Source organism: Myxine glutinosa, chromosome 13, assembly GCF_964187855.1.
Source record: "Myxine glutinosa chromosome 13, kmMyxGlut1.1, whole genome shotgun sequence".
NCBI classification, from domain to species: Eukaryota; Metazoa; Chordata; class Myxini; order Myxiniformes; family Myxinidae; genus Myxine; species Myxine glutinosa.
Window position 1 is genome coordinate 85761265 of NC_136273.1, and position 17393 is coordinate 85778657.

The window sequence follows — 17393 nt, forward strand, 5'->3', positions numbered from 1 at the left end:
CTGAATACTTGATTCTGGACTTTATTTTGGCAGTTACACGAGAAGGGGGATGCTGGCAGACCTTGAGCGCCCTGCAGAAATATTGGGAGGACAGAGCGCAGACAGAGCAAGGGGTGCAAGGCCGGATAGGAGTCAGGAGAAGATAGAAAGACCACCGAACTGCCTGCGGTGAGAGAGTGAAAGACCCATTGACTCAGCCTCAGCGCTGGAGATACCAATGATCCTAAAAGCTTTGGTTTCCACAGTGTGAAGCCGAGCTGGGTGTGAGGCAGGAGCACCAGCCCATAGGGGAGAGCAGTACTCCATCAGGCTGCGGATGAAAGATTTGTATGTGGTTAAGAACTCAGGTGTGCTAAGGAAGGACTTTGTACAACGGAGGATGCCCAGTTCCAGACAGTTTCATTTGTTCCCGTTGTTACATCGCTTGCATCATACACACAAAAGCAGTTGATTACGTCGCAGTATGTATACAAACCCATATCCCCAGGGGAGTTTAATTCTGACTGGCTTTGGAGACCAGCTTGGAAATGTGGCTTTCCCAGGAAAGATCATGGCAGATAGTGAGACCTGAAAGCTTGAGTGACTGAAAGTTCAAGAAGATTGTTGTGAATGTAAATAGGAGGGGGGGGGGGTTGGGGGGGGGGAGGCATTGCCCAGATGATCCCTTCATAGAGACATAGTGAGAGTGTGACATTTGTCAGGATCTAAGTCTTTGACCATCTTGTGATTTTATCCAGGTCTTGAGTGACTGAAAGTTCAAGAGGATTGTTGTGAATGTAAATGGGGGGGAGGGGGGTGGAGGCATTATCCAGACGATCCCTTCGTAGAGACATAGTGAGATTTGTCTTGATCTAACTCTTTGACCATCTTGTGATTTTATCCAGGTCTGCAAAGAGTGAAGAGGTGGCTGCCTGCTCATTTGAGGGATGAGAGATGGTAGGCAGAAGGTGGAGTCATCAGCCAAACGATAAAGAGGATATCCAGAGAATCGGATAGATCATTGATACAAAAAACCACCTTTAGAGGCCATTTGCGGGTTGGCCTTTTTCGGGAACCGTGGTTGTTGTTGTTTTTTGGTCCCCTTTTTGAATCAATGTTTTACGACCGGATGCCCTTCCTGCCGCCAACCCTTTTTGCCACCTTTTACGACAAACAGGGAATTACCAGTGAACTGGTACTCAATTAGCCGACCTCGGAAGGATGACAGGCTGAGTCAACCCCCCTGGCGTTAATTCAGCGATCGACTGGGATTCGAACCCAGGATCCTAGGATCCTAAGTGGGCACCCTAGCCGCTAGCCCAACACCAGGGGTAGCACAGGGCCCAGAACACTTCATTGAGGAACACCAGGCTGGACAGGAAGAGAAGCTGAGATAATTACATTAAGAGCCAAGCTTTGACTTCAACAAGAGAGGAAGTCCACGAGCCATGAGTGGGGATTGCCTTGGATACCATAAGAAGAGAGTTTGGTGAGTAGTGCGGGGTGCCAGACCGTATCGAAAGCTCAAGATATGTCTCGGGATACAGCTCTAATTTCCTGTTTGGTGTTGAGGACCTCCATTCATTGTTGAGACAGCAGAAGCAGCATGTCCAGAGTAGAGTGACCTGGTCTGAAACCGAATGATCCAAGATCAAGCCATTGAAGAAGAGGAATGATTTAATGTCGGAAGCGATGATGGATTCCACATCTTGCTGATTATTGGGAGCAGGCTGATTGGTCTGTAGTTGCAGGGACCTGTTTTAGCACCTTTTTGTGTAAAGTGATAATGTTTTCTGATTTCCAAGCAGATAACAGATGACCTTGAACAAATGAGAGGGTGAAGAGAACAGAGAGAGAATGTGTGAGTGCAGCAGAGCATGTTTTTGACCTTAACTTAAGAACGGCTGAAAGGAACTAAATCAAACTTGGTAAAAGTATGTATAATGATGTATGGATAAACAGATTAGATTATGGGGTCAAGAGGTCATAGGTCAGAGGTCCCGTTTGGTAAAAATTATGTTACTGCGCTAACTTGCGAACCAGTAATGGGATTTTGACCAAACTTGGTATAAGTACATATTATGATGCACAAATGAACTGATTCGATTTTGGCATTAAATGTCAAAGGTCAGAGGTCATGCCAGGTAAAAATATGATACTTGAGAACAGCTGAAGGGATTGAAATCAAACTTAATACAGGTATGTATAATGATATAATAATGTGGGCAGAGGCATATCGGCATATATAAAATAAAATGAAAAAAATATATATATTGTTGCGGATCTGCCGAAGCCCGTTCCACGTTACAAAGGGGGGATTAAACCCCTTTTTTTCCCCCTTGGGTCTTCGTGTCCACGAGGCCGAATCGCCACTTCCGCAGCAAGCGTGAAAAAGGGTATCGGGTCGACGCCGCTCGTACCTTTCACCCACGCTGCCACGAAAGCGGGGACCGGACCTCGCACAAGCCACGCTTAATCGAGTACGCCCGAGCGGCGAGCGGTATGCGTATCAGTGACTCGTGCTGTTACTTTTATGGAACCTGATTCGAGCAGTTTTATTCGTACTATGGTAGGCCAATGGATGGAAGGGACGGGAACGATCAAATTGAAGAGGAAGAACACGATTTATTTACACAATGTGCAATGATTCGCAGAGACACAGAGCAGGCACTTAAACAATGTTAACTTAAAGCCCAGACACAGGGCCCACTCACGCACATGGGGAGATGAAGATAAGAAGTTCGCGCGCCAAACGCGCTTTGCCGTCGGTCGCTCCGGGGCAGCTCGCCCGGCGTGGCCCTCTGGCGGTCACGGCACGTATGCAGGAAAAATGCAGGCAAGGAGGTCGTGCGTCTGTGGCCCGGAACGGGTCGTTCTTTCAAGTGCGATTAATACTGCGCAGAGCGCAGTGCATGTTCGTGTACAAAGAGGATAACAGGCAATTGTTCCGGGGCTGGGCGATCGACTGACTCACTCAAGCTTCAACTCAGGCAAACTCCGAACTCTCAACTCATGGGCTGCGCGACTCTCAATTCATGGGCTGTGCGATTCTCAACTCCAACGCGAACTCAGCTCTCAGGGGCTCCGACTCAACTGAGGTGGGGGGCTCGGAGCAGGGTTTTATGGCTCCGCCCCGGCCTTACTCGAATGTTCCAAGCCCCACCTCCCATCGCCGTGGTTAGCCACTCCCCTCGAGCTCTGATTGGCGGCTCACACTTACCAGCCACTCCCTCCTGCAGCGCCTCCCTTTGGCCTCGCCAGACTTGTTCAGGCCTGCCACGTGGCATGCTAGCGCCAAAAGACCGCCCTACTTACGGGCCTGCTCGACGCAAAACTAACACAGGAAAGGACTACGCTTACATTCACTAAGAAATAACTGAACTATCGCGAGGCTTCATGTTGTGGTGCGTCTACCTACGAGGGGGATTATCCTTTATTCCAAAACCGCAACAATATATATACACATACATACATATACATACATATATAAGAAAGGCGATGTCGAAGTGTATCGTTCCGGTTTGGGATTGCAAGGGTTGAAGGTTGAAATTACTCATAAAATTACGGTTTTGGCTTGCCATACCTCCGTATTGCAAACAATCCAAACGAGAATTAGCACAAATATTCTGTTAAGTTTTTGGGGTGTGAGCTGATCATTACAATTTATGCCTTGGTAGCACCGTTTGTGTTCACATTGTTTATATGACTTTTGCACATGTGTTAGGGATAATTTTCTGGCATAGAACCAGTGTGAGAAATGGGCCTTGTGCATTTTAGGTAAGAGAGGCTAAGGATGTCCTGTCACTTCTCTTGTGTTGAACCGGATGAGTGGTGATCTGGGCCTATCCCACATCGATGCCGCTGCCTCACATCTCACGGCGTGTGTGGCAGCAAGTCTTTCCCCTATTTCTGTTCCTGCCATATTTTCCAATAATTTGGTTATTATGCGACTTTCCAAATGACGTAATGCACCCCAGAATACTCGACAAGTATGCACACAAGCCCCTAGCAACAACAGTCATTGTGGCAGGGAACGTATATCGGTGTGACAGATAAGGATTTCTACCTAAAATGGTTCACAAATCTTTTAAAATAAGTCAAAAATTATTGGAGACATACCTGACAGAAAGGGGTGTCCCTCTGCCCAATGAACGATTGAGAGAACTCTCTGGTCAACTCATCCAAAAAGTTGTTATCGTATATTGCAGCCCATACTGCAAAAACTCCTGACGATGTGGACCCGTGCAAAGCCTGTCGACCTGGCGTTCTACCCGTCCTTCCCGATCACTCCTGTCAGTGAGTGGACTTTTAACCTTGTGGGGTTACGTCGTGTGAACATTGTAGGCTCGGTGATTATTTAATGGACATCTGCAATTGGAAAGACGATGCAATGATTGCCAACTTTCAGGTAGACTTCCCAGAGGGAGCTACCATATCTGGTTTGGGTGCGTCATAACACCGATGAGAAGGACATATCTGGGGCTTCAATGCACAGGGTAAGATTAAAATGAGGTATTTACGAATAATTTTGCTTGGGAGGAGGAGAAGAAAAAGGTGGAGGAGGAGGAGGAGGAGAGGGAAAGGGGGTAGACAGTGGAGGAGGAGGAGGAGGAAGGGAGGGGAGGGGGAGGAGTGGGAGTTGTGTTTGCAGTGACGGGGCCATTATCAATTTATTTTTTGTTTTTGTCCCCCGTCGCACCGCGGAGCGAAAGTGGGACTCTGGTTTTCCTGTTCGTCCGTCCGTGCGTGCGTAAGCGAAGGACCGAATTCTAATTTGGTGTGTGGGTGTATCTAGGCCTAAGGAAGAACGCTATTGAAAATTGGGTCGCCACGTCAAAATCCAAGATAGCCGCCACCATATATATGTCTGAACCTTGTGAGCGAAATATCTTGAAAAATAAAAGAACTACTAACTTCTAATCTGGTGTGTGGGTGTATCTACACATAAGGGAGAACGCTATTGAAAATTGGGTTGCCACGTCAAAATCCAAGATGGCCACCGCCATGTATGTCTGAACCTTGTGAGCGGAATATCTTGAAAAATAAGCGAAGTACCAACTTCTAATCTGGTGTGTGGGTGTATCTACGCATCAGGAAGAACCCTATTGAAAATTGGATCGCCACGTCAAAATTCAAGATGGCCACCGCCATGTATGTCTGAACCTTGTGAGCGGAATATCTTGAAAAATAAGCGAAGTACCAACTTCTAATCTGGTGTGTGGGTGTATCTAGGCATAAGGAAGAACGCTATTGAAAATTGGGTCGCCAAGTCAAAATCCAAGATGGCCGCCACCATGTACGTCTGAACCTTGTGAGCGAAATATCTTGAAAAATAAGCGAAGTACTAACTTCTAATCTGGTGTGTGGGTGTATCTAGGCATAAGGAAGAACGCTATTGAAAATTGGGTCGCCACGTCAAAATCCAAGATGGCCGCCGCCATGTATGTCTGAACCTTGTGAGCGGAATATCTTAAAAAATAAGCGAAGTACCAACTTCTAATTTGGGGTGTGGGTGTATCTAGGCATAAGGAGGAACGCTATTGCAAATTGGGTCGCCACGTCAAAATCCAAGATGGCCACCACCATATATATGTCTGAACCTTGTGAGCAAAATATCTTGTTATATAAACGAACTGAATGAACTGAATTATATAAACATTCATTCATTCATTCATTCATTCATAAACGAACTACTAACTTCTAATCTGGTGTGTGGGTGTATCTACGCATAAGGAAGAAAGCTATTGAAAATTGGGTCACCACGTCAAAATCCAAGATGGCCGCCTTGCGTCTTCCACTTTGTCTTCTCACATCATTTCACCGACGGGGTACCTAGGCGTAACGCTTGTTTTCCAGGGTCTCAAGATAAATTGTCCTACATTTTTGCATCTATTGTGTTTTAGCATCTACAAGTGTGCGTGTGTGTGTGTATGTGTATGTGTATGTATGTGTGCGTCTGGCCGTCTGCGTCTGTGTCTGTGTGTCATAACAACCACGGCCACTGCTAGCTAATTGTGTTAACAGGAAATGGTACGAACCTGGTTTCTCTCATCAATGGATATTTCTCATATTCCTATATTCCCATGAGTCCAATTTACATTTAGGAACAGAACAATTATGGTGAACAATTTCGAAATTTCCACTCTTTCCTCTAAATGCTGAAAATTATGTTTAAAAGACGATTTTAATTGCAGATTTTGTGCTAGCAACGGCAGGTTAAAAGTGGGTCCGTCAAGCCAAACGGAGTCAGTGTAAACACACACCACACATGAGCAAAAGGCATTCGTACTTCATTTCGAAAGTCGCCTATTGCAACTGCGTGGAGGAAAATTAATTAATCAGGACAATCCCTTTGTTTGGCTACTCGTACGTATTAGTCATGTGTGAGACTAGAAGTGCGCCGCAATTACCACTCAGCGACAAGCCGTCTAAATTTGATCTTAAGCCGGCTGTCCATGGGATATTAAATCCTGACGTGTACGGTTCCCACCTTCAATGGCTTGCGGTTTTGGGTGGGGGCATACACACGACAATGCCTTACCACCATCCACGCAGAGTGAAACAGTTAGCCATTGTTTTAGTTTCTTCTTTTTTTTTACATGGGTCAAAGTGGAGGGAGATGGGGGAGAAGTTGCTACATGGTACCGATTGTAGCAAACCGAGCACCGAGTAGCTTGTGAATGTACGTGATCCTAGTTTATAACATTCCAGCAATGTTGAGTTTGCCAGGTATCTATTATACATTTGATTAAGATTTTAACTGCAAATCTCACTTGTCTGTTTTTTTAATGTTCATCTATGGGCTCTTGCATGATACATTAGGGACGTTTCCTTTGTACTCTAATATTAATTGTTTTTCCATTAAATATTTCCTGTTTTGTTGTAATGCTCCTCATACTGTCATAATGTAGGATTTACACTTTCATCATGTAGGGTCCAGCTTGCTTGTTAACTGCCATGAACATCAAAAGCACTTATGGAGTACCGATGAATACTTATGGTCGTTATGTTCTTGATGTTATGACAGGTTTACGCATGGGGTTACAATAATTGCGGACAGGTGGGCTCTGGAACAACCGCTAATCAGGCAACTCCACGCCGCGTCACAGCGTGCATACAGAACAAGGTTGCGGTTGCCATCGCCTGCGGACAAACCTCTTCCATGGCGGTGTTTGATAACGGCGAGGTGGGTGCAGCGGATGCATGTTGAGGTTTTTATTGCAAATTGAAGAGCAGAAAATGTGATTCATTGAACAGGTCACCTTGATCTCGACACCTATTCAATTGTTTTATAGGGTTGGAACAGAATTGTGCACAATTTAGATGAAGATCTCGAAGAAGATTGTATCGTTTGTAATTATGTCAAGTGTGCAGTTTTATACAATGTGTCATTTGATCCATGCAGGCTCACTTTAGCATTGTTGTATTGCATAGCACTGTGATCAGCAAACACTGTGTGCAGCTCACGATCATAGGTGAAAGTATGTCCTCCCAGTAAGCTTACATTGTCTTATGAAAAGGAAGAATTATCCTCATGTGATGTCTGGTGAACGTCATGCTGATTTATCATGGCTTCAACATCAATATCTTGAAGTTTTTAATTTTCCATTCATTGCTTGAATTTGGAACTGTATTCACCCTACTCTACTCAAAAGATTCAGAATTCATAAATAATTGTGGTAAGGCAAGAGCACTAATTATGTGGGATTTTAGTGTCCCCTAGGTATAGACTCGATCCCAGAACAGGAAAAGAGGAGATGAAAATTTTATAAATCTCTTCCAGAATTCCTTTTTTAGGGCAGTTTATAGATAAGCCTATGACTAAAAATATTAAACGTAATGACAAGGCAGTCTTCAAGTAAATAAAGGGTAAAGAAAAGATTGAGAATTGTGTCCCCTTGAGGAGTAGCACTGGGAGATTTGTTCATGATCATTGTGGGATGGCAGATTTTTTAATGGTATTTTGCTTCAGAATTTACTTTAGAAGAGTTGGGGAAATAACCAGGAGCTGAGAGAATCCATCTAGGGGGTGAAAAGGGCTTTTAGAGGAGTTCCAGGTAGGAGTTGAAGTTATGAAGCAGCTAAGAGACCTAAAAGAACCACCTTTAAAGGCCTTTTTTGGGCACCATGGTCCCCTTCTTCCCTCTCTTCTTCCCCAGTGTGCCACCTCCCTCCTCTTCCCCACCGTCTCATCCACTTTCCTCATCCCCGGAATGCCGCCTCCTCTCCACTTCCCCGGCATGCAGGCCCTCTCTTCTTCCCCGGCGTGCCGCCCCCTCTCCTCTTCCTCGATGTGCTCCCCCCTCTACTCTTCCCCAGTGATTAATTCCCTCTCTTCTTCCCCGGCATACCACCCATTCTCCTCTTCCCTGGCTTGCAACCCCTTCTCCTCTTCCTCAGCATGCAACCCCTCCCCTCTTCCTGGGGGACTAGACATCCTTCATTGTAGAAGGTCTTTCCTTGGCCAATCTGAACTTTTGCCAACCCACGAGGTCTGCATCCGCAGCTTGAAGGAGTACTGCTCTCCCCTTCAGACTGACGCCCCTGCCTCAAACCTTGCCTTTATTGATGCTGTGGAAAGCTAGGTCCTCAAATCATTGGGATCTCCAGTGGTGAAACTGAGTGTCTTGGCCTGTTATTTTCTCATCACAGACATGTTGTAGGTCTCTCTGTATTCTACACCTCTTTTTGGTCTTTAAAACTGCCCTCTCATATGAATCTGTCCCTTCCAGGTTTGTGCAAGGGGCACATGGTCTGCCAGTATCCCTCTTCTTGTTGAACTCCCAAAACCCAGGCTCACTGCAAACCTCCACTCATTTGTTCCAATTTTCTCTCGCCCATGGAACCAACCTCTCCCCAGTCTGTTCAGTCCATTCTTTCCTCCAGGGCTTCAAGACTACCTTAGGTCATCCCCCATCCATCCTCGTGATCTCTTTTACCCCAAATGATCCCAATCGCAAGCACTCCTTTTTCCAGGTTATTGTGCTTTTCCCTCCTCTCCCTAACTTCTTTTTGTTTGTTAGTTGGCGGTTGGTTTGTTCCTTTTCTGTTTCATTTCCGTTTCCCCCTTTCTTTTCTTGCTGTGTTTCATTCAGCTTGTGTGCAGCTTGTTCACCTCCATGTATCCTTCCCCCTTCCCTTTGATCTCCCTCTTACTTCAACTCTGCTCTTGGTGTTATCCCTCTTTACATTTCATTTCCTTCCATTCTGTTTTAGCTCTTCCATGAGCCTCAATCATGTATACAATAACTAAATAAAAAGTGTGGTTTTGACAGAGCAGACAACAAAATTGGATAGTAGTAAATGTGCAGTGCCTTCAGAAAGTATTCACACCCCTTGACTTTTTCACATATTGTTCTGTTACAGCCTGAATACAAAATGGATTAAATTGAGATTTTTGTCATTGATCTAAACATCGCCTATACGATCGATGTCAAACTAGAGTTTGTTTTTTTAAAGAAATTTTTACAAAATAATTAAAAATGAAAATCGGAAATGTCTTGAGTCAATAAGTATTCACCCCCTTTGCTATGACTCACCAAATTGAGCTCAGGTGCATCCAATTTCCTTTGATCATCCTTGAGATGTCTCTACAACTTGATTGGAGTCCACCTGTGGCCATTTCAATTGATTGGACATGATTTAGAAAGAAACACACCTTTCTATATAAGGTATCACAGTTGACAGTGCATGTCAGAGCAGAAACTCTAACATGACCTACAAAAACTGTCCGTAGAACTCCAGGATAGAATTGTGAGAAGGAATAGATCTGGGAAAGGGTATTAAACAATTTCTAGAGTGTTGAAAGTTCCCAAGAGCCCAATGAGCTCCATCTTTGGGAAATGTAAAGAATATGGAACTATTCCTAGAGCTGGCAGTCCGATCAAACTGAACAACCGGGCAAGAAGGACCTCAGTCAGGGAGGTGACCAAGAACCTAATGACGACTCTGACAGAACTACAGAGTTCCTTGGCTGAGATGGGAGAACCTGCCAGAAGGACAACAGTCTCTGCAGCACTTCACAAATCTAATCTTTATGGGAGAGGGGCCAGACGGAAGGCATTCTGGAGAAAAAGGCACATGACAGCATGCCGGGAGTTTGCAAAAAGGTAAGTGAAAGACTGAGTGCATGAGGCAAAAGATTATGTGGTCTGATGAGATGAAAATTTAACTCTTTGGCCTGAATGCAAAGTGCTATGTCTGGTGAAAACCAAGCAAAGCTCACCACCCATCTAGCACCATCCCTACCATGAAGCATGGTGGTGGCAGCATCATGCTATGGGGATACTTTTCAGCGGCATGGACTGGGAGACTTGTAAGGATAGAGGGAACAATGGTTGGAGCCAAATACATGCATATACTCGAGGAGAACTTACTTCAGAGTGCAAAATACCTAAATATTTATGTTCAAACAGGACAATGACCCCAAGCATACAGCCAAAGCAACACTGGAATGGCTTCATAACAAGTGGCCCACCCAAAGCCCAGATCTGAATCCCATTGAGAATCTGTGGAAAGACTTGAAGATGGCTGTTCACCGACGCTCCCCATCCAACTTGACAGAGCTTGAGCAAATTTGCAAGGAAGAATGGGAGAAACTCTCCAAATCCAGATGTGCAAAGTTGATACAGACAAACCCAAGAAGACTCAAAGTTGTAATTGCTGTCAAAGGCACTTCTATGAAGTATTGACTCAGGGGGTTGAATACTTGTATAAATGAAATATTTCTGTGTTTCATTTTTAATTATTTTGTAGAATATATATATATTTTTAAACTCCAATTTGACATTATGGTGTATTATGTGTAGATCAGTTACAAAATGCTCTATTTCATCCATTTTAAATTCAGGCTCTAACACAACAAAATGTGAAATAAGTAAAGGGGTGTGAATACTTTCTGAAGGCACTGTAACTCCGTTATTTAAGAAAAAAAAAATCCAGAGACGAATTGGGGAATTATAGGTTCTTTGGCCTGAAGTAAGTTTTTGGAGATGTTGATTAAGGATCAAAAGGGGAACCTTTAAGATATATTTAAACTAATTAAAGGCAGTCAACATGGATTTACCAAAGGGAGATCATGTTTCACAAATGTATTGGAGTTCGAGAAAGCAGTTTCTGATTGGTGGATGAGGGAAGTGTAGTGCATGTCGTATATCTTGACTTTCACAAGTTATTTGAAAAGGTACCACATAGGAGGTTGTTAGCCAAGGTGAGGGATTGTGGAGTGGCTGGTCAAATAGCTAATTGGATTGGAAACTGGAATACTGATAGGAAGTAAAGAGTGGCTTTGAGTGGGAGGATGTCTTGCTGAAAGGATCTCTAAGTAATGGCCTACCCCGGGGGTCAGTACTAGGAGCATTATTGTCATAATTTACATCAACGATTTACGATTTACAGTCACGTGAAAAAGTAAGTACACCCCATGCAAAGTTTTGACTTTTTCAACATATTTCAACATACAGCTATTTGATCTTCATTTCAACAATATTAATAGATAAAGGTGATATAATATAACAAATATCATGAAACATTTACATTTTGTAGTCCATTGTATAATTTAAATAAACATAAATGCAAATTTCGCATGTGGAAAAAGTAAGTACACCCCTACATTGATCACTACTTCAAATACCTAAAATTAGAATCAGGTGCACCAGCTCAGGTGCAAATGATTAGAACATCGTTAGAGAGGATCTTGGAGGAACCTGTCTTATTTAAACCTCAGACGTTTAGTTTGGTTTGCTCTTTGTTGTTGAAGTGTGCGGCGTCACAATGCCTAGATCAAAAGAGCTCTCTGAGGCCTTCAGAAAGAAGGTTATAGATGCCTACAAGTCTGGGAAGGGATTTAAAAAGATCTCCAAACAATTTGAAATCAATCATTCGACTGTCCAGAAGATCATCTACAAGTGCAGAAGATTCCAAACAACTGCCAGCTTGTTCAGGCCAGGCCGCCCCAGCAAGTTCAGCCCGAGAGCAGACCACAAGATGCTGAAAAGTCAAAGAACCCCAGAATGTCATCACGGGACCTACAGGTAGCTCTTGCCACTGTTGATGTCAAAGTGCACGAGTCTACAATTAGAAAGAGGCTGCACAAATTTGATCTACATGGGAGGTGTACCAGGAGGAAACCTTTGCTGTCCAGAAAGAACATCAGGGCAAGACTAAAGTTTGCCAATGAACACCGAGGCAAAGACCAGCACTTCTGGAACAATGTGCTCTGGGCAGATGAGTCAAAGGTAGAGCTATTTGGCCACAGTACCAGAAGACATGTTTGACGAAAACCAAAGACAGCATTTGACCACAAGAACCTGATACCAACTGTAAAGCATGGTGGTGGAAATATTCTGGTTTGGGGCAGCTTTGCTGCATCAGGGCCTGGGCAGCTCACCATCATAGAATCCACTATGAATATCTTCATTGTACCAGAGGCTGCTTGAGGATAATGTGAGGCCATCTGTCGGAAAGTTGAAGCTCAACCGAAGGTGGACCTTGCAACATGACAATGACCCTAAACATACCTGTAAATCCACCAAGGAATGGCTGAAAAGAAAGAAATGGAGGGTTCTGGAATGGCCAAGTCAAAGCCCGGATCTAAATCCCATCGAGATGTTGTGGGGGGATTTGAAACGAGTGTGCATGCAAGAAACCCCGCAAACATCGCACAGCTGAAAGAATTCTGCATGGAGGAGTGGGCAAAAATTTCTCCCAGTCGATGTCAGAGACTGGTAGACAGTTATAAGAAACGCCTACTTGAGGTTGTTTCTGCCAAAGGGGGCAATACCACCTATTAGAGCCAATGGTGTACTTGCTTTTTCCACATGCGAAATTTGCATTTATGTTTATTTGAATTATTAAATAAATATTTAAATAAACTTATATAAAGTTTATTTAAATTTAAGAAAAAGAAAAAAAAACCCACCTTCAGAGGCCATTTTCCCCCGCAAAGCGGGGGTTGGCCTTTTTCGGGCACCGTGGTTGTTGTTGTTTTTGTTGGTCCCCTTTTTGAAGCAATGTTTTACGGCCGGATGCCCTTCCTGCCGCCAACCATTTTTGTCGCCTTTTACGACAAACAGGGAATTACCAGTGAACTGGTACTCAATAAGCCGACCTCGGAAGGATGACAGGCTGAGTCAACCCCCCTGGCGTTAATTCAGCGATCGACCGGGATTCGAACCCAGGATCCTAGGATCTTAAGCTGGCACCCTAGCCGCTAGCCCAACACCAGGCTAACCCCCGCTCTTGCAGGGAAAATGGCCTTAAAATGCCTGTTGTTGTTGTTGTTTATTTAAATTATACAATGGACTACAAAATGTAAATGCTTCATGATATTTGTTATATTATATCACCTTTATCTATCAATATTGTTGAAATGAAGATCAAATAGCTGTATGTTGAAATATGTTGAAAAAGTCAAAACTTTACATGGGGTGTACTTACTTTTTCACGTGACTGTAGATAGTGGGGTGAAGAGTAATATCTTTAAATTTGCAGATGACCCAAAGCTTGGGGATAAGGTAGATATCAGAGGGGAGGGGGGGGGGGGGGAAGGGGTCAAATTCAAGAAAGTATTGATACTTGCATAGATTGTGTAAAAGGTTGGTAGATGTAGTTTAACATAAAGAACTATAAGGTGATGGGATGGTAAACTAGAGCTTCCAGGGAAGCAAAACTCAACTGAACTGACTGGACAACTTTAAAGTAGGTCAGGTCTCACATGCCAAGTTTGATGAAAATTCGTCAATATATGTGGACGCTAGATTGTTAACGCCGTTTCAGAGCTGAAAAAATATGGCGGCCATTTTTTGACAGATCGGGTTGACATGCGATAGCAACCTACCTTGTGTGGTAAGGGTTAAACATTCTAAGTTTGATCAAAATCTGTTAATATTTGTGGACGCTAGAGTGTTAACGTCGTTTTCATGACCAAAAACAAAATGGTCGCCTACGTCCGCCATTTTTCAACGGATCGGGCTGAAATGTAATACCAACCTGGTCCTTGGGGTAAGGATGCTGCATGTCAAGTTTGATCAGAATCGGTTGATATTTGTGGACGCTGGAGTGTTAACGTCGAAAAGTTAACAGACGACGACATACGACGGACGCCGGAGGGATCAGTATGTGATGAACTCAACTGGGCGGTAGTCCAGTTGAGTTAAAAATAATGAAAATAGGGTTTACGTGGTGCAAGGGGCAGTCTTGGAGTGTGCCACACAGGAGTAGAATCTGGGGGTGTTGGTAGATATGGGGGATTGGTGGAGGGAGGAGGAGGTGCTAGGTGCCTATAGGTAAAGTTAACAGGCATTCTGAGTATTGCGCTGCAATACATGTCCCCTACCGGCAGTCTGTCGTCCGGAAAACTGTTGGGGAAATTCCCAAAGTTCAAAGTGCCATAACTTTGTCAAGAATGATCGAAACGTCGTGAAGTTCGAACTTGACCTGTAACTTATCATGAGGAAACCATGTACCAAGTTTGAAATCATTAGCATTAAGAGTTTAGAAAAAAAGTCCGGAAAACTGTTCTTTGCGTGACGGACTGACGGACTGATGGACTGACAGACTGACAGACGGAGGGATGGAGTGCAAACCTATAGTCCCCTCCGGTGTACACCGGTAGGGGACTTATAAGAAGTTATGTTGTATACATAGGGGGATCAATTATAAATCAAGAGGTAGTGTTAATACTTAATACTGTATAGGAATTTTAGTGAAGCCTCATCTGGAGTATTGTATGCAGTTTTGATCACTTTTCAGTTTTTGAAAAATGTTTTTTTCAGCAGAATAGACAGTGATATGACCAGCAGCCATACCATATCCTGAGGGTAAAGAAGAGGAAGGGGACAGAAGGCAAAGGTGGACTTTCACTTGGAGAGTCGCTAATGCATGGAATGGTCTACCGTACCTGGAAAGGTATTGGCAGCAGAAAGAGTAGATAGGTTTAAGTTGTAATTAGATGGGTACCTATGTAGGAGCATTGGAGATGGAGGGGTACAGGGATATTTTCAGAAACGGTATGTAGCTGAAGTATGGATTGGTGATTTATACCCGTGATATCTGAGTGGGTCTTTTCAAAAGGTGAATGTATTGTCGGTGTTTGTTCATTTCTCACCCTACAAAGAGGTTCGTCCCCACCTCCTCTCGATTAATGTCAGATTTAATTCATGTGGTGTTGATGTAGTGCAGCCTTGATGGGCTAAATGGTGTTCTCGAGCATCAAAGTTTCTTGTGTATCCTTGTGTAACATCACATTCCAAAAAATTCTGGCCCTGATTTTGTAATGTGTCAACATGTTTACATATTTCTGTAATTTGAACAAAATTGGGATAAAACTTCTTCTTTTTTGATTGGAGATTCTGCATTGAACTAACTGCATTTATTAACTTGATGCTTTTGTTTACTTCTCAGGTTTATGGCTGGGGTTACAATGGGAATGGCCAGTTGGGTGTTGGTAACACAGTGAACCAGCCTACACCATGTCGTATTGCGAGCCTGCAAGGCATGTGCATTGTACAGGTAAGCTGGGTCGGCAAATCCAGAGTAATTTGCATACAGCTACTTTGCCTATCCCTGCCGGATGTTTTCATCCGGTTATTTTGAAAATGATGATGTATACTTTGTTGCTTGTGAACTGAAGCATTTCTGAAGGTTACACGAAGATGCACAAGACCAAGAAAATTGGATGGAAGAGGAGGCCATTCTGCCCAACAAGCCTGTACTGCACAGATGTACACCATATCGATTCAATCCAACAGTTTATTAACTTAAATTCACTCTGAGTGGGTGTGAGAGGTGGCCGAGTGGGGATGACAGCAGTGGAGCAAGCACAGACATAAGTGTTTTATATATATATATATATACAGTCACGTGAAAAAGTAAGTACACCCCATGTAAAGTTTTGACCTTTTCAACATATTTCAACATACAGCTATTTGATCTTTATTTCAACAACATTGAGAGATAAAGGTGATATAACATAACAAATATCATGAAACATTTGTATTTTGTAGTCCATTGTATAATTTAAATGAACATGAATGCAAATTTCGCATGTGGAAAAAGTAAGGACACCCCTACATTTATCACTACTTCAAATACCTAAAATTAGAATCAGGTGCCCCAGCTCAGGTGCAAATGATTAGAACATCGTTAGAGAGGATCTTGGAGGAACCTGTCTTATTTAAACCTCAGACATTTAGTTTGGTTTGCTCTTTGTTGTTGAAGTGTGCGGCGTCACCATGCCTAGATCAAAAGAGCTCTCTGAGGCCTTCAGAAAGAAGGTTATAGATGCCTACGAGTCTGGGAAGGGATGCAAAAAGATCTCCAAACAATTTGAAATCAATCATTCGACTGTCCAGAAGATCATCTACAAGTGGAGAAGATTCCAAACAACTGCCAACTTGTTCAGGCCAGGCCGCCCCAGCAAGTTCAGCCCGAGAGCAGACCACAAGATGCTGAAAAGTCTAAGAACCCCAGAATGTCATCACGGGACCTACAGGTAGCTCTTGCCAATGTTGATGTCAAAGTGCACGAGTCTACCATTAGAAAGAGGCGGCACAAATTTGATCTACATGGGAGGTGTGCCAGGAGGAAACCTTTGCTGTCCAGAAAGAACATCAGGGCAAGACTAAAGTTTGCCAATGAACACCTAGGCAAAGACCAGCACCTCTGGAACAATGTGCTCTGGACAGATGAGTCAAAGGTAGAGCTATTTGGCCACAGCATCAGATGACATGTTTGGCAAAAACTAAAGACAGCATTTGACCACAAGAACCTGATACCAACTGTAAAGCATGGTGGTGGAAATATTATGGTTTGGGGCAGCTTTGCTGCATCAGGGCCTGGACAGCTCACTATCATAGAATCCACTATGAATTCTTCATTGTACCAGAAGGTGCTTGAGGATAATGTGAGGCCATCTGTCGGAAAGTTGAAGCTCAACCGAAGGTGGACCTTGCATCATGACAATGACCCTAAACATACCAGTAAATCCACCAAGGAATGGCTGAAAAGAAAGAAATGGAGGGTTCTGGAATGGCCAAGTCAAAGCCCGGATCTAAATCCCATTGAGATGTTGTGGGGGGATTTGAAACGAGCTGTGCATGCAAGAAACCCCTCAAACATCGCACAGCTGAAAGAATTCTACATGGAGGAGTGGGCCAAAATTTCTCCCAGTCGATGTCAGAGACTGGTAGACAGTTATAACTTATACCACTTGTAGATGAAAACATTGAATGTTACAATTACAAGAACATTGCTACATCGTATTGTGCAAGTAAATTTGAAAGACTATCGGTAACCAGGTGGATGGATTCCCTGCCTCCCAGAAATGGAAATCCATATAAGAAACGCCTACTTGAGGTTGTTTCTGCCAAAGGGGGCAATACCACCTATTAGAGCCAAGGATGTACTTATTTTTT

The 17393-nt window shown here is 43.6% G+C and overlaps 2 protein-coding genes across 3 annotated transcripts in view; one reads left to right on the plus strand and one right to left on the minus strand.

Moving 5' to 3' along the window:
- PELP1 (proline, glutamate and leucine rich protein 1) overlaps window positions 1–17393 on the minus strand; it is a 359306-nt gene that overhangs the window by 62402 nt on the left and 279511 nt on the right. The window lies entirely within an intron of this gene.
- RCBTB1 (RCC1 and BTB domain containing protein 1) overlaps window positions 1–17393 on the plus strand; it is a 67559-nt gene that overhangs the window by 9173 nt on the left and 40993 nt on the right. For both annotated transcript variants that reach the window (XM_068134736.2, XM_078767725.1), the window contains 2 exons: window positions 7007–7165; window positions 15382–15489. In XM_068134736.2, the coding sequence (XP_067990837.1) occupies window positions 7007–7165; window positions 15382–15489 (267 nt within the window). The remainder of the gene's footprint in view (window positions 1–7006; window positions 7166–15381; window positions 15490–17393) is intronic.